This window comes from Nematostella vectensis, chromosome 6 (genome assembly GCF_932526225.1).
Source record: "Nematostella vectensis chromosome 6, jaNemVect1.1, whole genome shotgun sequence".
Lineage (NCBI taxonomy): Eukaryota > Metazoa > Cnidaria > Anthozoa > Actiniaria > Edwardsiidae > Nematostella > Nematostella vectensis.
In genome coordinates, this window is record NC_064039.1 from 16,665,946 (window position 1) to 16,686,951 (window position 21,006).

At 41.9% G+C, this 21,006-nt stretch overlaps 1 protein-coding gene across 8 annotated transcripts in view; it reads left to right on the forward strand.

The window, feature by feature from the left end:
- Positions 1-21,006, forward strand: part of LOC116618744 — a 57,405-nt gene that overhangs the window by 35,741 nt on the left and 658 nt on the right. For 7 of the 8 annotated variants that reach the window (XM_048728689.1, XM_048728690.1, XM_048728686.1 and 4 more), the window contains 4 exons: positions 8,772-8,923; positions 9,211-9,425; positions 10,050-10,560; positions 10,907-11,093. In XM_048728689.1, the coding sequence (XP_048584646.1) occupies positions 8,772-8,923; positions 9,211-9,425; positions 10,050-10,560; positions 10,907-11,093 (1,065 nt within the window). Of the gene's footprint in view, positions 1-8,771; positions 8,924-9,210; positions 9,426-10,049; positions 10,561-10,906; positions 11,094-18,873; positions 19,918-21,006 lie in introns of all 8 variants that reach the window. The other variant, XM_048728693.1, reaches the window with a different exon arrangement.

Consider the following 21,006-nt stretch of genomic DNA (forward strand, 5'->3'; position numbering starts at 1 on the left):
CTTTCTCTGGGGCTCGGCCTTGCTACAGTGGGTAAGTCATTTAAGAAAAGGCATTTTGTGGTGATTGGCCTTGCTACAGTGTGTAAGTCATTTAAGAAGGGGCTTTCTGTGGGGCTCGGCCTTGCTACAGTGGCTAAGTCATTTAAGAAGGGGCTTTCTCTGGCTCTCAGCCTTGCTACAGTGGGTAAGTCATTTAAGAAGGGGCTTTCTCTGGCGCTCGCTCCTTGCTACAGTGGGTATGTCATTTAAGAAGGGGCTGTTTGTGGAGCTCGGCCTTGGTGAAGTGGGTAAGTCATTTATGAAGAGGCTTTCTGTGCGACTCGTACTTGCTACAGTGTGTAAGTTATTTAAGCAGGGGCTCTTTGTGGAGCTCGGCCTTAATGAAGTGGGTAAATCATATAAGAAGAGGCTTTCTGTGGGACTCCGCCTTGCTACAGTGGGTAAGTCATTTAAGAAGGGTCTTTCTCTGGGGCTCGGCCTTGCTACAGTGGGTAAGTCATTTAAGAAGGGCCATTCTGTGGTAATTGGCCTTGCTACAGTGGGTAAGTCATTTAAGAAAAGGCATTCTGTGGTAATTGGCCTTGCTGCAGTGTGTAAGTCATTTTTAAATGACTTAAAAGAAGGGGCTTTCTGTGGGGCTAGGCCTTGCTACAGTGGGTAAGTCATTTAAGAAGGGGCTTTATGTGGGGCTCGGCGTTGCTACAGTGGGTATGTCATTTAAGAAGGGGTTTTCTGTGGTGGCTCGGCCGTTTTTCAATGGGTAAGTCATTTAAGAAAAGGCTTTCTATGGGGCTCGGCCTTGCTACAGTGTGTAAGTCATTTAAAAAGGAGCTTTCTGTGGTGCTCGGCCTTGCTACAGTGGCTAAGTCATTTAAGAAGGGGCTTTCTGTGGGGCTCGGCCTTGCTTCAGTGGGTAAGTCATTTAAGAAAGGGCTTACTCTGGGGCTCGGCCTTGCTACAGTGGGTAAGTCATTTAAGAAGGGGCTCTTTGTGGAGCTCGGCCTTAATGAAGTGGGTAAATCATACAAGAAGGGGCTTGCTGTGGGGCTCGGCTTTGCTACAGTGGGTAAGTAATTTAAAAAGGGACTTTCTTTGGTGATTGGCCTTGCTACAGTGGGTAAGTAATTTGAGAAAGGGCATTCTCTGGTGATTGGCCTTAGTGAAGTGGGTAAGTCATTTAAGAAGAGGCTTTCTGTGGGACTCGGCCTTGCTACAGTATGTAAGTCATTTAAGAAGGGGCTTACTCTTGGGCTCGGCCTTGCTAAAGTGGTTAAGTCATTTAAGAAGGGGCTCTTTGTGGAGCTCGGCCTTAGTGAAGTGGGTAAGTCATTTAAGAAGGGACTATCTGTGAGACTCGGCCTTGCTACAGTGGTTAAGTCATTCAAAAGGGGCTTACTTTTCGGTTCGGCATTGCTACAGTGGTTAAGTCATTTAAGAAGGGGCTCTTTGTGGAGCTCGGCCTTATTGAAGTGGGTAAGTCATTTAAGAAGAGGCTTTCTGTGGTACTCGGCCTTGCTACAGTGGTTAAGTCATTCAAGAATGGGCTTACTTTTCGGTTTGGCATTGCTACAGTGGGTAAGTCATTTAAGAAGGGGCTCTTTGTGGAGCTCGGCCTTACTGAAGTGGGTAAGTCATTTAAGAAGGGGCTATCTGTGGGACTCGGCCTTGCTACAGTGGGTAAGTCATTTAAGAAGGTTCTTTCTGTGGGGCTCGGCCTTGATACAGTGGGTAAGTCATTTAAGAAGGGGCTCTTTGTGGAGCTCGGCCTTACTGAAGTGGGTAAGTCATTTAAAAAGGGGCTATCTGTGGGACTCGGCCTTGCTACAGTGGGTAAGTCATTTAAGAAGGGGCTTACTCTTGGGCTCGGCCTTGCTACAGTGGGTAAGTCATTTAAGAAGGTTCTCTTTGTGGAGCTCGGCCTTAGTGAAGTGGGTAAGCCATTTATGAAGAGGCTTTCTGTGGGACTCGTACTTGCTACAGTGGGTAAGTTATTAAAGAAGGAGCTCTTTGTGCAGCTCGGCCTTAGTGAGGTGGGTAAGTCATATAAGAAGAGGCTTTTTGTGGGACTCGGCCTTGCTACAGTGGGTAAGTCATTTAAGAAGGGTCTTTCTCTGGGGCTCGGCCTTGCTACAGTGGGTAAGTCATTTTAGAAGGGCCATTCTGTTGTGATTGGCCTTGCTACAGTGGGTAAGTCATTTAAGAAAAGGCATTCTGTGGTAATTGGCCTTGCTGCAGTGTGTAAGTCATTTAAGAAGGGGCTTTCTGTGGGGCTCGGCGTTGCTACAGTGGGTAAGTCATTTAAAAAGGGGCTTTCTGTGGTGGCTCGGCCTTATTTCAATGTGTAAGTCATTTAAGAAAGGGCTTTCTGTGGGTCTCGGCCTTGCTACAGTGTATAAGTCATTTAAAAAGGGGCTTTCTGTGGGGCTCGGCCTTGCTACAGTGGTTAAGTCATTAAAGAAAGGGTTTTCTGTGGGGCTCGGCCTTGCTACAGTGTGTAAGTAATTTAAGAAGGGGCTTACTCTGGGGCTTGGCTTTGCTACAGTGGGTAAGTAATTTAAGAAGGGACTTTCGTTGGTGATTGGCCTTGCTACAGTGGGTAAGTCATTTAAGAAGGGCCATTCTGTGGTGATTGGCCTTGCTACAGTGGGTAAGTCATTTAAGAAAAGGCATTCTGTGGTAATTGGCCTTGCTGCAGTGTGTAAGTCATTTTTAAATGACTTAAAAGAAGGGGCTTTCTGTGGGGCTAGGCCTTGCTACAGTGGGTAAGTCATTTAAGAAGGGGCTTTATGTGGGGCTCGGCGTTGCTACAGTGGGTATGTCATTTAAAAAGGAGCTTTCTGTGGTGCTCGGCCTTGCTACAGTGGCTAAGTCATTTAAGAAGGGGCTTTCTGTGGGGCTCGGCCTTGCTTCAGTGGGTAAGTCATTTAAGAAAGGGCTTACTCTGGGGCTCGGCCTTGCTACAGTGGGTAATTCATTTAAGAAGGGGCTCTTTGTGGAGCTCGGCCTTAATGAAGTGGGTAAATCATACAAGAAGGGGCTTGCTGTGGGGCTCGGCTTTGCTACAGTGGGTAAGTAATTTAAAAAGGGACTTTCTTTGGTGATTGGCCTTGCTACAGTGGGTAAGTCATTTGAGAAAGGGCTTTCTTTGGTGATTGGCCTTAGTGAAGTGGATAAGTCATTTAAGAAGAGGCTTTTTGTGGGACTCGGCCTTGCTACAGTGGGTAAGTCATTTAAGAAGGGGCTCTTTGTGGAGTTCGGCCTTACTGAAGTGGGTAAGTCATTTAAGAAAGGGCTTTCTCTGGTGATTGGCCTTAGTGAAGTGGGTAAGTTATTTAAGAAGAGGATTTCTGTGGGACTCAGCCTTGCTACAGTGGTTAAGTCATTCAAGAAGGGGCTTTCTCTGGCGCGTGCTCCTTGCTACAGTGATTAAGTCAGTTAAGAAGAGGCTTTCTGTGGGACTCGGCCTTGTTACAGTGGTTAAGTCATTTAAGAAGGGGCTTTCTCTGGCGCTCGCGCCTTGCTACAGTGGGTAAGTCATTTAAAAAGGGGCTCTTTGTGGAGCTCGGCCTTAGTGAAGTGGGTAAGTCATTTAAGAAGAAGCTTTCTGTGGGACTCGGCCTTGCTACAGTTGGTAATTCATTTAAGAAGGGGCTCTTTGTGGAGCTCGGCCTTACTGAAGTGGGTAAGTCATTTAAGAAGGGGCTTTCTCTGGGGCTCGGCCTTGCTACAGTGGGTAAGTCATTTAAGAAAAGGCATTTTGTGGTGATTGGCCTTGCTACAGTGTGTAAGTCATTTAAGAAGTGGCTTTCTGTGGGGCTCGGCCTTGCTACAGTGGCTAAGTCATTTAAGAAGGGGCTTTCTCTGGCTCTCAGCCTTGCTACAGTGGGTAAGTCATTTAAGAAGGGGCTTTCTCTGGCGCTCGCTCCTTGCTACAGTGGGTATGTCATTTAAGAAGGGGCTGTTTGTGGAGCTCGGCCTTGGTGAAGTGGGTAAGTCATTTATGAAGAGGCTTTCTGTGCGACTCGTACTTGCTACAGTGTGTAAGTTATTTAAGCAGGGGCTCTTTGTGGAGCTCGGCCTTAATGAAGTGGGTAAGCCATTTATGAAAAGGCTTTCTGTGGGACTCGTACTTGCTACAGTGGGTAAGTTATTTAAGAAGGGGCTCTTTGTGGAGCTCGGCCTTAGTGAGGTGGGTAAGTCATATAAGAAGAGGCTTTTTGTGGGACTCGGCCTTGCTACAGTGGTTAAGTCATTTAAGAAGGGTCTTTCTCTGGGGCTCGGCCTTGCTACAGTAGGTAAGTCATTTTAGAAGGGCCATTCTGTGGTGATTGGCCTTGCTACAGTGGGTAAGTCATTTAAGAAAAGGCATTCTGTGGTAATTGGCCTTGCTGCAGTGTGTAAGTCATTTAAGAAGGGGCTTTCTGTGGGGCTCGGCGTTGCTACAGTGGGTAAGTCATTTAAGAAGGGGCTTTTTGTGGTGGCTCGGCCTTATTTCAATGGGTAAGTCATTTAAGAAAGGGCTTTCTGTGGATCTCGGCGTTGCTACAGTGTGTAAGTCATTTAAAAAGGGGCTTTCTGTGGGGCTCGGCCTTGCTACAGTGGTTAAGTCATTAAAGAAAGGGTTTTCTGTGGGGTTCGGCCTTGCTACAGTGTGTAAGTAATTTAAGAAGGGGCTTACTCTGGGGCTTGGCTTTGCTACAGTGGGTAAGTAATTTAAAAAGGGACTTTCGTTGGTGATTGGCCTTGCTACAGTGGGTAAGTCATTTGAGAAAGGGCTTTCTTTGGTGATTGGCCTTAGTGAAGTGGTTAAGTCATTAAAGAAAGGGTTTTCTGTGGGGCTCGGCCTTGCTACAGTGTGTAAGTAATTTAAGAAGGGGCTTGCTCTGGGGCTTGGCTTTGCTACAGTGGGTAAGTAATTTAAAAAGGGACTTTCGTTGGTGATTGGCCTTGCTACAGTGGGTAAGTCATTTAAGAAAGGGCTTTCTCTGGTGATTGGCCTTAGTGAAGTGGGTAAGTCATTTAAGAAGAGGATTTCTGTGGGACTCAGCCTTGCTACAGTGGTTAAGTCATTCAAGAAGGGGCTTTCTCTGGCGCTCGCTCCTTGCTACAGTGGGTAAGTCATTTAAGAAGAGGCTTTCTGTGGGACTCGGCCTTGCTACAGTGGTTAAGTCATTCAAGAAGGGGCTTTCTCTGGCGCTCGCTCCTTGCTACAGTGGGTAAGTCATTTAAGAAGAGGCTTTCTGTGGGACTCGGCCTTGCTACAGTGGTTAAGTCATTCAAGAAGGGGCTTACTTTTCGGTTCGGCATTGCTACAGTGGGTACGTCAATTAAGAAGGGGCTCTTTGTGGAGCTCGGCCTTAGTGAAGTGGGTAAGTCATTTAAGAAAAGGCATTCTGTGGTAATTGGCCTTGCTGCAGTGTGTAAGTCATTTTTAAATGACTTAAAAGAAGGGGCTTTCTGTGGGGCTAGGCCTTGCTACAGTGGGTAAGTCATTTAAGAAGGGGCTTTATGTGGGGCTCGGCGTTGCTACAGTGGGTATGTCATTTAAGAAGGGGCTTTCTGTGGTGGCTCGGCCGTTTTTCAATGGGTAAGTCATTTAAGAAAAGGCTTTCTATGGGGCTCGGCCTTGCTACAGTGTGTAAGTCATTGAAAAACGGGCTTTCTGTGGTGCTCGGCCTTGCCACAGTGGCTAAGTCATTTAAGAAGGGGCTTTCTGTGGGGCTCGGCCTTGTTACCGTGGGTAAGTCATTTAAGAAAGGGCTTACTCTGGGGCTCGGCCTTGCTACAGTGGGTAAGTCATTTAAGAAGGGGCTCTTTGTGGAGCTCGGCCTTAATGAAGTGGGTAAATCATACAAGAAGGGGCTTTCTGTGGGGCTCGGCTTTGCTACAGTGGGTAAATAATTTGAGAGAGGGCATTCTCTGGTGATTGGCCTTAGTGAAGTGGGTAAGTCATTTAAGAAGAGGCTTTCTGTGGGGCTCGGCCTTGCTACAGTGGGTAAGTCATTTAAGAAGGGGCTTACTCTTGGGCTCGGCCTTGCTACAGTGGGTAAGTCATTTAAGAAGGGGCTCTTTGTGGAGCTCGGCCTTAGTGAAGTGGGTAAGTCATTTAAGAAGGGGCTATCTGTGGGACTCGGCCTTGCTACAGTGGTTAAGTCATTCAAAAGGGGCTTACTTTTCGGTTCGGCATTGCTACAGTGGTTAAGTCATTTAAGAAGGGGCTCTTTGTGGAGCTCGGCCTTAGTGAAGTGGGTAAGTCATTTAAGAAGAGGCTTTCTGTGGGACTCGGCCTTGCTACAGTGGTTAAGTCATTCAAGAAGGGGCTTACTTTTCGGTTCGGCATTGCTACAGTGGGTAAGTCATTAAAGAAAGGGTTTTCTGTGGGTCTCGGCCTTGCTACAGTGTGTAAGTCATTTAAAAAGGGGCTATCTGTGGGACTCGGCCTTGCTACAGTGGGTAAGTCATTTAAGAAGGTTTTTTCTGTGGGGCTCGGCCTTGATACAGTGGGTAAGTCATTTAAGAAGGGGCTCTTTGTGGAGCTCGGCCTTACTGAAGTGGGTAAGTCATTTAAGAAGGGGCTATCTGTGGGACTCGTCCTTGCTACAGTGGGTAAGTCATTTAAGAAGGGGCTCTTTGTGGAGCTCGGCCTTAGTGAAGTGGGTAAGCCATTTATGAAAAGGCTTTCTGTGGGACTCGTACTTGCTACAGTGGGTAAGTTATTTAAGAAGGGGCTCTTTGTGGAGCTCGGCCTTAGTGAGGTGGGTAAGTCATATAAGAAGAGGCTTTTTGTGGGACTCGGCCTTGCTACAGTGGTTAAGTCATTTAAGAAGGGTCTTTCTCTGGGGCTCGGCCTTGCTACAGTAGGTAAGTCATTTTAGAAGGGCCATTCTGTGGTGATTGGCCTTGCTACAGTGGGTAAGTCATTTAAGAAAAGGCATTCTGTGGTAATTGGCCTTGCTGCAGTGTGTAAGTCATTTGAGAAGGCGCTTTCTGTGGGGCTCGGCGTTGCTACAGTGGGTAAGTCATTTAAGAAAGGGCTTTCTGTGGGGCTCGGCCTTGCTACAGTGTGTAGTCATTTAAAAAGGGGCTTTCTGTGGGGCTCGGCCTTGCTACAGTGGTTAAGTCATTAAAGAAAGGGTTTTCTGTGGGGCTCGGCCTTGCTACAGTGTGTAAGTAATTTAAGAAGGGGCTTACTCTGGGGCTCGGCTTTGCTACAGTGGGTAAGTAATTTAAGAAGGGACTTTCGTTGGTGATTGGCCTTGCTACAGTGGGTAAGTCATTTGAGAAAGGGCTTTCTTTGGTGATTGGCCTTAGTGAAGTGGATAAGTCATTTCAGAAGAGGCTTTTTGTGGGACTCGGCCTTGCTACAGTGGGTAAGTCATTTAAGAAGGGGCTCTTTGTGGAGCTCGGCCTTACTGAAGTGGGTAAGTCATTTAAGAAAGGGCTTTCTCTGGTGATTGGCCTTAGTGAAGTTGGTAAGTCATTTAAGAAGAGGCTTTCTGTGGGACCCAGCCTTGCTACAGTGGTTAAGTCATTCAAGAAGGGGCTTACTTTTTGGTTCGGCATTGATACAGTGGGTAAGTCATTTAAAAAGGGGCTCTTTGTGGAGCTCGGCCTTACTGAAGTGGGTAAGTCATTTAAGAAGGAGCCTTCTTTGGGGCTCGGTTTTGCTACAGTGGGTAAGTCATTGAAGAAGGGGCTTTCTGTGGGGCTCGGCCTTGCTACAGTGGGTAAGTAATTTGAGAGAGGGCATTCTCTGGTGATTGGCCTTAGTGAAGTGGGTAAGTCATTTAAGAAGAGGCTTTCTGTGGGACTCGGCCTTGCTACAGTGGGTAAGTCATTTAAGAAGGGGCTTACTCTTGGGCTCGGCCTTGCTACAGTGGGTAAGTCATTTAAGAAGGGGCTCTTTGTGGAGCTCGGCCTTACTGAAGTGGGTAAGTCATTTAAGAAGGGGCTATCTGTTGGACTCGGCCTTGCTACAGTGGGTAAGTCATTTAAGAAGGGGCTTACTCTTGGGCTCGGCATTGCTACAGTGGGTAAGTCATTTAAGAAGGGGCTTTCTGTGGGGCTTTGCCTTACTACAGTTGGTAAGTCATTAAAGAAAGGGCTTTCTGTTCGGCTCGGCCTTGCTACAGTTGGTAAGTCATTTAAGAAAGGGCTTTCTGTTCGGCTCGGCCTTACTACACTGGGTAAGGGCCAGTAAGCCATTTGATAAAGGGTTTTATTCTGGCGCTCGGCCTTGCTACAGGGCGTAAGTACCGCAGCTGATGTTGCCGGTTAATTTGGATTTTATGTGATCACAGATGAATCGAGAACTAAAGGAAAACGCCTTGCAATCACTTTGTCTCACCAGCATTAGAAAAATTTACGACTAAGGCAAAAGATAATAGAAAACTTCCCAGTTGTTAAGCATAGAAGTTCCAGTACCAAAACAATTCACATGATCAAGAATATTCTTGAAACATATAAACAGCTCTTGAGAGGTTTTTCACCTAAAAAGAAGTTCACAAATAATCACGTATACGAAACAAATTGCTATGCATATTTGAGTTTACCCCGCTTCGCGAACAGTCTACTGCTACAGTCTTTAGAACGTCTGATATTCGCCACGCGTGGAAAGCAAATATGTGTAATGATATACGTGACATTTGGGGCTTGGGAAATTAATTTTTATTTGGTCTGACCTCCTTTTTGTTAGCTCATTTTGTAGATTTATTTGTTTCTAAGTTACAAAAGCTAAATCGATGGCCATTGACTGAAAATTCTTTTTTCAGGTTTTCAGATCTTCAAGATGATAGAACGTCTTAAAGAATGTGCAAAAATAAGAGAAAAAGCGTTTGAAGCCCTTGGTAACGTCACAAAGGCCAGGAACACGATAAGGGAACAGATCACCAACATCACTACTCATCAAGAAATTATGAGGGAGGTTCGTAAAGGTTTGCAAATGAATAGAGGTCAGTGCAATGTACCCCTACAAGGATTCACGTGTACAATTGTTACATAACAATAACAGGGATACCCATCTATGAACTATATTACACAGGGTTCCGGTCATTATACAAATAGCATTAATTTCAATAACCAGTGGAAAAGCATAAAAAGTCTATTCGCAAGCATACATATATTTTCCTTGCTCAGATTTCCATTTATTTTGTGCCAATGCATTATTCTTCTTTTTACTTTTAAATGGCTCCTTAAAAAATCTAATACTAGGCATGGGAGTATCTGAAATCAAACATCACCGATGGCACCTTCCTGGATTCCGTGTCTGATGTGGGCAAGATGGTTGACGACCTTAAGGAAAGAAGTGACGATATGAAGAAGGTCGCCACAGGAATAAAGAACTTCGTCCGGGACATCAAAGGGGCAACCAGCAACTACAATCTGACCTTTGACCTCACCAAACAGTTGGATGGGGACCTTAGCAGGTTGGTTGCACAAAAAAAAAGAAAAAGTTATAATACAATTTCAAGTACCATAATTAGTTTATTGGATACAAAATAAACGAGCCAAGTGATAGCTAAAAAACAGCAAAATAACTAATAATCTTTCTCATTTACCGAGGTAGCTTATCAATCTTACTAAACCCACAAATAAACCCACAACATGGGAAGTAAATCAAGCTTTGTGCTGAAAATAAGAATGCGACAGCATCAGCATACGATATATATATATACGTATACACCTATTTCAAATAAGGTTGCACTCGGAGAATCTGTGTATCGTAACCCGCAGTGCCTCATGGGTATTAAGTAAAGTATTAAAATACAAAGCTAGGCTTCAAAAGCTGACCAATTCTTGTTTATGTTCTTATGAATATTCCCATGGATTTCAGTTACAATGATTCAGCTGTTTATACGACACATGGGTTCGAGTGCAACCTTACGTGAAATAGGTGTTACGACAACTCCTTTGTTTTCCATCTCAATAAGGCATACGCTATGCAATTTTGGTATTTGCATGTTCGGAATTTTACAATTCAGGAGGTTCGAAGATGTGTGCCGTCATCAAATGCTTGTGCGAGTTTCTAAGGTGTTTGTCTTATTTCCCAGGGTTCCATTTACAGTTAGCTGCTACTCGGCCAAATACAGGATTATCAACAGGATCATCGCCGGCTGCAAGCAGGGCCAAGGAAGTAGATCGTTTGACGAGTGGTACAACAAAGAGCAGAGTGGCTACGAAGACAAAAAGTATGACCCAGAAAATCCAGACAACTGCGTCGATAAAGTCGGCTTCCGGTACATCCGCAAGCAAGATGTGGAAAACGCATTGATCTATTCCGCGCAGAAAGACGGGTTCAGCACGAATTGTAAACTCAACGATGAGAAATTGGTAGATCTAGTTAAAACTTATAAGACTGATATGGGCTTGTCTAACGAGGATATCTATGGTAGAATATGGGAAAAATTAAAACTGAAGCGTGAAGATATCAAAGAGCTTGTGCAAAAGTGCACCCCGAGCACGAAGCCTCTGTCCGACCAACAGAAGCAAGAGATTTGCTGGGAGCGGAAGACTAGAAGCAACCAAGATATTGCCAAGGAGGAGAGGTATCAACTGCAAAAGGTTAGTGTGATATCAGTTTTCTGCATACTGTAATTTTCGGCACTTTATCAAGAATTTAGCATTCTTTACAAAAGTTATATTCCTTTGTAATTATTTTACTTAGGAGTTGTGTTGTGCAATTATTGCACGATATCCACATAAACTGAGTGGCTTAAGTTTTTCTGCTTTTTTTATTTACAAATTTATTAAGAGCTCCGCTCCGCTTCCAAATCTACTTAAACACGGTTGTGTTTTTCGGCATATTTATGTAAAAGGCCAATCATGGCCAGCCGCCCATTTTGAACGGATAAAATACAGCATTGTCAGAATTGATTATGAGAACAGAAATGATCTTTGATCTTTTCAGGTTGAAGCCGTCACGTGTCCCTGGCCCCTAATGGACTTTCAGAAACGAATGGTGTGCTTTTTCAGAGACAAACAGAAAAAAACCGACGCGTTTATCGCGGACAAGTTGAAGGTCGATGTCTCGCAAGTTGCTGCCGTCACTTGTCCCAGACCGAGTAAAGACTCACCCAAGAAGCACAGGCATCGAGGTAAGTGCTGTGAAAATGTTCAATCGAGGTTATTCTGTAAAGAGATTAAACAAGATAATGGTTTTAAGCACAGACAACGTTAACGGCATCGATAGTAAAGAAGACATGAGACATATCAGCAAATTCGAGCAATTTCTCTAAACCACGACGTGATTATTCGCATTGACATCCAGGACAGGAGGGTTTGCACTGAAAGCCTAAGCCTAACCTTATTCTTTCTCAAAAACAAGGTCTTAAGTGGAACTAAACGAATTGAATTTTTGTTCAATAATTGCAATAGAAAGCGTGTAAAGAATGTGTTACACGGGATAACATGCAACAAAAACATTTCGCGATACATTGTATCGTATCCATTCGGATATGTTACCAAACTAATGTTACACGGAATAACGTTTCAGATATTCGCAAGAGAGCATAAGTTAAGAGAGGGACACTTTGGTATTACCCGCGCGCCATGTCGATTCCGTGCTCCGTATTGAATCAAAGATACAAATTACTAAATGTCTCCCCAAATGTACCCAAACTTGGGCGTGGCATCCCATCAAAAACTGTTCATGGCATAGATGATAATCCATATACAAGATTAAAATCATTAACTAGCATATTTAGTGTGTTATATATTCATTTTATAATTATTTTTAACATAGTAATTCACCCCTATAACACTGGAAGTATTGTTGAGAGGGCGTTGCCTGTCATGATATTATGCAACGCTTCGCTCATCACTAGTAATATAGAACTAAATCGTTAGAGATTAATCACGCAATATTATTGTAATATGAAACTTAATTCTCTCTCTCGACTACATGCGCTCGCTTCAACACACAATGCTTCATCCTGACAATTATACCCAATATATTAATTAAATAAAGACCGCAAATCATTACATTGCCCTTGTAACGATAATATGAAATATATTAGCCTTTATCTACCTGAGAAAGTTTGGACCCGTACATTACCATTAAGTGTATGTTTCTTTTATTTTTGTGATAATCAATTCCACCCATATAAAACTGGAAGTACTTGTTTTTGGGCGTGGCATCCTATCTAGAGTTTATCGTGGTGCAAAGATCTATAACTCTGCTAAATTTCATAAACCTACTATTCATTTAAACAATTCTGCACCATTTTCCTGCACTATTGTGCAAATTTCCGCAAAACTCCAAGCGCCTTTCCCTACACCTTGTTAGAGTCGACAAGCTCGTTCGACACTTCGTAATACTCGGATCACATAGTTTCACTCTCCATCATCACACAGTCGTGCTGACTTTGACGACCTATCTTACACCCGTTGCAACTAAGTGTTAATACCCGCAATTTTCACCGCAATAGTTTGCAAAGACGAGTTTAAACGTCTGACTAATAATAACTCGAGCCTTTGACCTCTGGACCTTTTCGAATTCGTCAACAAGTTTTACTCTAAGCTCCAATCATCGTGATATGTGTGTACGAGGGAAAGGCAAGATACAAAAACTAGAACAAATCACGATACCACCGTAGCTTATAATAACCACCAGTCGCGTGTTTCCTATGCATTAATTACCAGTTAAGGACAATTACCACCAGTTGGCGCGTGCCATATGCGCACCGTAGCTTATAATAACCACCAGTCACGTGTTCCGTAAGCATTAATTACCAGTTAAGGACAATTACCACCAGTTGGCGCGTGCCATATTCATTAATTAACTCGCGGGCGATTAACTCTCATCAAGAGAAGAACATGACCACACGCAATTACAAATATTCCTCTCCCCTCTTTCTTATTTGTTATTTCTACTGTTGTTTCTTTTCCTTAAATGCAACAACCCGAATAGCGCCCTTTTCGACACCGTTCTTTAGCACTCACGCTCATCGACAATAACACCGCCACATTTCATTCATTCTCTTACATTCACACCGCCATATCCCCACCGCCACATCCACACCGTCACATCCACCGCCACAAACGATCACCAAAAGAACGAGCATATACCTCTTATCACACCCTAAAAGTCCCCCTTCCCTCAAGCTCACGCGAATATTTTGACAAAATGAAATTGATCCCACCACACCTACTATTTACATTGTGTACAGAATTGTTAAAACGAAAATTTGTGATAAAGTATTCCGGGACTGCATTCTGGGTTCGCTTGAAAAGAAGGGAGCATTTCATCCTCTTGTTCTCAATATAAAAAGGCAACAGTTCCAGTTTGTCGAATAAAGGGAGAGAAGGCGCACGAGGACCTGCGTTTGCTATAAGACGCACTGCCCGTTTCTGTAACTTGAGGAGCCTTTCCAAGACATCATTGGAGCACTCAGCCTGTCAGGCACACCCAGCATAGAAAAGAATCGACTTGACCAAAGCATTGTAGTAGAGTAATTGTTGTTTTAGTGGTAAGCAGGAGCGGATCTTCCGGAAAATTGCAAATCTCTGGGACGCTTTATTACAAATTCATAGACTACTAGTTTGTTGATCAGAATGGTATGGTCTACCATGTCAAAGACCTTTCGGTAATCTATAAATACAAGACCACTAATACGGTTATTGTCAAGATTGAACAACAGCTCATCAACTATTTTATAAGATCAGTTTCCGTTCCTTGATGTCGTCTGACTCGTGACTGCCTGCTGTACGATCCCACTTTTAAATAGTGGTGTAACTTGCCGTTTTTACATCTCTGCGGGAAATCACCAGACAATAGAAAGGTAGACATGTTTCGCGATTGATGGTGCTATAGCAGGAGCAGCAATCTTTAGAAAACGAACACCCAACTTGTCCACACCCATGGCCTTGTTTGTCTTCAATTTCCGCAGACAATCCACAACGTATCCACTTGTTGTTTCTATGAAGGAAAACACTTCATCAGGGTCCTTCCTTGAACGAATGAAGTTTACCAGTCTAGGTGTATCAAAGTGAGCACTGGGTACGAAGCTTCTGAGATGATCAGCAAACTGATGCGAAATGGTGATCAAAATCATCTGCAGAGGTTGATTTTTAGGAAGGTTCAGAAAATTTCTCCTGCTTGTTCCCAGAGAGTGATTTGATGGTCTTTCATATCTGCTCAGCATCTCCTTGGTGTTCGTCAAAGCACGAGCTGTAAATTTGTACTTTCGCAGTCTTAAGCGTTGTTGGCTCTGTTTCTAGCTGACTTAAAGCTATATCAATCCACAGTTGTGTTTGATTTCCGTGCCCTTTTTTAAAAGTTTATCCCTCATATAAATTAGTTCAAGTCTTTGTTTATCCGCGGAGCTTGTTTTTCAGGTGACACGCGCTTTTCACTCCAAGGACAGAAGCTATCAAGCACATTATTAAACAAGTTCTCCCAGGTTTCAAGGGTATCGTAACAAGCGGCTATGACTCTCTCTGACCACTTGTGACATAACGACTATGACCCGCTTGGCTGGGGGAGGTACCGGTTTTTATTTTTTCGCTGTTACAAAGTCTTTACAAGATCTGGTGTCTACAAGTATTTTCACATGTGAGTCTCTTCAAGTCCTTTGTGTCTTAAGTGAGTGTTAGTGGGAGAGAGTCTTACAAGTGTCTTAAAATTGCCTCTTCAAGTTGGGGCTTCGGTACGTACCCATATTTATATGCTACTAAGACGGCATGTCCTTTAGGATAACTGACACTGACATCCCAAAGGGCTTTTAGCACTGTTTGGATAAAGGTTTAACCAATGGGTGTACGAGGGACGACGACCTTCCTACGTGGGTGTGTCAATCGGTTACAATTGGGCTACCGTGACTTACGTAATGTTTACAATGTTGCTACTGACTACGGATGTCACACACTAACTTGTTACACTGCTAGTGCGCATGTCAAGCTACACACGTGATTATTATTATTGACAGCATTCCAATCATTTTTGAACTGAAACTCTTTAAATGTACTAAAACCTAATTTCACCAACGGTCTGAAGCTTACTTAGGGTAAACCTTGTGTGAACTCAGACATAACTTTCCTTATGTAGTTAACGGATGCAGGACTAACGCCTATAAGTTTCCCAAAAAGGTCAATCTGCTAAAAATATTAACTGCTTTGCTAAGCAATTTCCATGCGAGCGTTAGTAGTAGGGTAGGTATGGAATTAGCTTGTTTTTTTGCGGGGGAATACTAATTTTGCGAGGGAATAAATTATCTTGCGTTCAGTTCCGACGGCCAATCATAGACGGTTTTTCTATTCCGACGGCCGTCGCATCTATTCTATTCCGACGGCTATTCAGTTGCGACGGCCGTCACATCTATTCTATTCCGACGGCTATTCAGTTCCGACGGCCGTCACATCTATTCTATTCCGACGGCCGTCGAAGGACGGCTATTCAGTTCCGTAAGCCAATGCAGCCGGTGAACGTTAAACAAAACCTACCTATATTACTACCAAACGTGGTCTCAAGTCAGTTAGACTAAAAAAAAATAGCCACGAAAAAAAAAATAATGCGATAAAGCGATGCGACGAAGTGGAGGAAGTAGATAAAAAAGAATATATATGAATATATTGACGAAAAAACGCTTGTTTTCTATTTTATAAAGATGTGTTATTTATTGTCTTAATAAATTATAAGATTAGCCCGTCTTTTTGTTTACGGTCTTGTCATCTCAGTATTTGATCTTGTTGTGCTAATACATGGTGCTCGATCGTGGGTCACGCTTGTATAGCCTGGTCCTATCTAAAAAAAATTAATCCATATTGCTCCAAATTAGGGGCACACAGGGACAAAACCAGGCTATAAAGGCCAAAAGACAGGCCAGAAGTGACAAAAACAGGACAGACGGGACAAAAATAGGACAAAAAGGCCAAAAAACAGGACAAAAGGGCCAAAAACAGGACAAAAGGGCCAAAAACAGGACAAAAAGGCCAAAAACAGGACAAAAAGGCCAAAAACAGGACAAAAAGGCCAAAAACAGGACAAAAGGGCCAAAAGGTCAACAGAGACACAATACCTTATAGGTCAATTCGATCTTCTGTCATGAGTTTACCCATGGTTATGACTCTGTTGGCCTTTTTGTCCCGTTTGTCCTGTCTTTTGGCCCTTTTGTCCTGTTTTTGTCCCGACATGTGGGTTTACCTTTACTAACTGTACCATAATTCCTTGAGTAAATAATGTTTTTTTTGTGTGTGTGCCCTTATAGTCTTTTTTTGTGTAAATATCTGTCGTATATAATGTTTACACTTGTTCATACACACATCCAATATTGTACATCATCATCATCATCATCATCATCATCATCATCATCATCATCATCATCATCATCATCGCTATTACAGAAATTATAATTGAGGCTTTTTTCTCAACTGTGTCACTCTTTACATCTTGTATATTCCTCAAGATAGATTCTTGCAATTCCACATTGTTAGACGCTTTATTTCATAGCTTTATGTTTTCTTTTTCTGTGTGTGATCCATAATTTTATTCATCTTTACAAATGTTCAATATCTTGGTATATTCCTGATGCGACAGCAAGTCTTGTGACAGAATCTTGTGATAAGTTTTTAAGATGCACATCTTGATGCGTACTGATGATTTTCTTCCTAAGGAGTTACATGGTAGTATAACTTTTCCATGATGCCCTCTGATGTCGAACAAGTTCTCCGTCACTCTTTGTGGTTATGTGCGCTATTTGTAAGCGATGTTGTGTAACACAAGCCGTTTTTAAACTAGCTTCCTATTTAGTTTGTTGTTGGGTATATAAAAAAAATGTTATTTGGGCAAAACTAGTTTAAGCTTTTTTTTTTCTTCATTGCTAAAGACGCACAGTGCATAATATTCTATTATTGTCCACTAGGTTTTGATAGCAATTGTCAACGCGCGTGTACAAAAAGATTATATAAACATCACCAGCTGACCCAAAGGTCAAAGTAAAATTTGTCTCCATAGCGACGATAATTTTTAAGGAGATGTTTCACTGTAAAATAATTAGATGCTTTTTTTAATGGATTTACGCAAATTACATCTTACGCAAGGTTTTTCTAAGGAAACGGTATCTTGCTAAACGCCAAGCCACCATCTAAAAATGCATTTTGTTACGTGCAAATATTTTCGTTATTATTATTTTTTCCGTTGTACTGTTCATAAGGCTGGCTTATCTTTTGTTGCTAAGAGTTTCTACGCATGTGCTTTTTTATTGTAATTAATATAAACAAATTATCAACTAATGCGCGCAGCAACTGATCAAATGCCTTGTCACTCGAAATCGTCAGACATACCGCAGCTGGTTTAAGCAACAAAAACTTCTGCAACCATAATGCTACTTTCTGAAAGGTATTTAACAATGTGCTTTCTAGAAAAAGTGTCTTATTAATGTCTGTATTTTCACTTAAGGTAATAATAATATATGTTTATATGTTTATTATTCCCTATTGCAGTTGAGACTGAATTGCAGGGAGAGCGCCAACAAACTTACAGTACACAAACTTACAATACACACAATTAACAACTAACATATTTTACAGTTACAAAATCGTTTTTAAGGTATTCCCTTTAATAATTCGATCAAAATGTCCGGTAAAATGTCCGTATTGTTTCTTCGAAAATATGTTCTGAGTTGTGTCTAAACTGATTTTATCAGGGACCGGCACCTCTGTGCCGCTATTAATCCTTGATCCTCACTTGTACTAACGTGTCCTTTCTCTGGATTCCTCTGATTTCTAACTGCGCAAATCTCGTACAAGTGGCACTTGAGCTCAAATTATTCTTATCGACTTCCTCTTTAAAGTACAAACATATTCCCCAAACATATGCCACCACTTTGACATATTCCCCAAGAATAGTTGCCTTATATGGTCATTGATGCCCATATTTAGAAGAGCTAAAGTTTTCCAGCTCCCTGATCTCCAGAAAATATGGTGAAAAATGCTGATTCCTGTCAATTTGAGACTCGTGGCAAGAATTTGTCCAAAAAAACCTCACAGCTTGGTTAAATTTTCATCTCACTAATCTTGAAAAGCCCTTAGACCCAGGCCTCCCAGAGATTGACCGAGCGGGTTTGAAGGTCACCCAAATATTGATATGCAAAACTTCTTTGGGGATTATAGCACTGTAAATTCTTCCCAAATTAATTCCTGGACGATTTTATAACGCGGTTTAACAACGTCCATTCCATACATGACACTTACTAAGTTTGGTTGTTATACAATGTTTCTTTCACGAGATATGAATGTTTTTATTTTGATGACGTCAGCATATTTTGCTGCTAGTGACGTCATTGTTGACGTCACAATCACGTGACTATATTGGAGCACCATCTTTACACCAACATGACACCTACCGAGTTTGGTTGTGAAACAATGTTTCTTTCAAGATATATGAATGGTTTTTCTTTTAATCACATTTTTTTCATAGTGACGTCATCGATGACGTCACACAACACCTGACCATATTGTTGCATCCCCCTTGACACCTACATCACACCTACCGTGTTTGGTTGCCATATGATGTTTCCTTTGTGAAATATAAATATTTTTTATTTGATGACGTCAGCATATTTTTGCTTCTAGTGAAGTCATCGATGACGTCACCAATCAAGTAACCACAGTTTTACATCTCTCTTGACACATACATGATACCTGCCAAGTTTGGTTGTCATACGATGCTTTTAAGAGACGGACGTACGGCCGGACATCGCGTCACGAAAACTCGAGTCGATGGGTTACCAATATTTGCTACCATATTGTTTGTTCTAAGTTTTTTCTTAAGTATGAAGCTCCGCTCACGCGGCTCCGCTATAACGGCTCTTATTTTTTCCAAAATTATTTTCTAAACCATTTCATTGTTTTTTAAATTTTATTTAAATTTTTTTTCAGGTTGACAGTTAATTCAAGAACTTGCTTATGGTGTCGAAACATTGGAGACGCACAAGCTACTAAGTTTTGAGATAACATTATAATCTCAAATAAAGTGCAGAAAACTGATACCTTTTTCTTTTCCTAATAAGATCAGAGGGGAATCAGGAGTTGCAAACAAGGGGGAGGGGTAGTCCAGTCAATCTTCGTAAAAAAAGGGGCCAACATCGGACTAATTGCAACACAAGGTTTTTTAACGGTATCTTGCACAGAAATCATCCCTCTATAACATACTAAAATTCTAAAAATATCGGAGTGGGCAAACACCCCGAAAAATGGGATCCAGTTTTCAAATACAAGGCTTGTTTTAAAAACCACAGGGTTTCCAAATCATGGAAATCACGAAAAAAAATACATACTTTAGGAAAAAGTAAATTATACCACTATAGATTACTAGAGATATATATTTGTGCACGATAAGGATAGAAATTAACGTTATTTGAAGAAGTTCCGTTATTTTGGGTGAAATGCACACGGATTTTTTAGGTCCTTGTCACCACCACTTTGATATCGCAGACATTTCGTTATCATAAATAATAGCGGAGCCAGCGCGGCCGTAAGCCGCGCGCGGAGCTCCATAGGTATAGAAATATGATGGTATAGCTATGCGACTTGGTTTTTGTGGTAATCGCGCGGGTATCCTGTGGTGTCACAATCCATCCATCCAGTCAATCGTGCAACTCCCAGGCCCACTCGGTCTCACAAGGGGAATGTGATTTTACGCTTTTTTGCCTCCTCTCTTAACTGGAAAATAGTATTTAATGAGAAAGATGAGGATTTAAATAGGCTGATTGTGGTCGAGGGCTAAACAAGTCTTTGAGGAACCGTTTCGTCTGGAAGAAACTGATAAGATAAGACGTACGAGTCGATAGTAAAATCTACCCGAGTGTTCGTGAACCCGCCCGTCTCGTTCTCCTTCGATTGTAAACAGCAGCTAAAAAGAGGACTTCAGACTCAATACTGTATTCTCATAAATGCGTCACGAAGCAAAATCAAAGCAAAGAGGTAATGTTATCATATTATTTAACAGGGCAATTAAACTGAAAACTTACACCAAAACAAAACGTTTTCTGACCGTAGCCTTAACATACTTAAATTGTTCACACAATTTGTGAACACAATTGTGTTGTCAAAAGTTATACTAAAATTCTTCCTTCTACAAATAAAGGCTTATATTGCTAAGGTAGGGAGAGTTTAACGGCAAAAAAAATGCTCAGTTGTATTGGATAAATAATCCATTTAGAACTATATCCGGCAATTTACCACATAGTTGAAAGCGAATGTTTTCGAGAACAACATATAAGTAAGCTTAATATTTCGCAATCAGTAAGGCATCTAAAAATAATTTTCTTTCTCTATAGATTCGATCATATTTTCAAGATTCTATGTGCCTTTATCACTCTATTAAAATCTTTATTGAGATTTACTGTGTCTGTTTTGGTTGATACATAGACATTTGTTTTTGTTTCTGTCTCTTTTATACCAAACTGTTATAAGATAAAAATTGCTTGTGTAAACTCTGTTTGAGACTTGAATAGTTTAATACAATTCTTGCCAAGTGTTAGGGTTCGAGGCTGTAGCTAAGAAGTTTGTTACTCTGAGTGTTTCAAAATATCAGCTCTCAAACAGAACCAAAACCAACTGCCATGAACTTACTTGTCCACGTGATAAACTAGCGTACGCCATTTTCTGTGCGTGCTCTATTTTAAATTGTAACGTTCTTACGCTTACATGGAATTACAGACTTGACCAAACTAATAATACACTAATAATAATTTAACAATACACAATAATAATAATTGTCCAGACCAACAGGGTCCAAAGTCAGTTCTTAATGATTCTTAAACACACATCACTACACTTGCCTAGGGCCAAGTTACGTGCTTAGTAATTACATGATTTAGCTGGAATAGCTATGCAATGACAAGGATATCTTGGTCCCGGGGGAGGGACTCCACTATAATCAGATGGGGGTTATTGTTGATGGGAGAGCAACTTGGGTGTGGTCAGCACCTAAGAGATGGCAAATCGGGTGGGGTAGAAGGAATTTTTTAACCCTTAGAGATAGCATAATCGAAAACAACCCTCACCCCA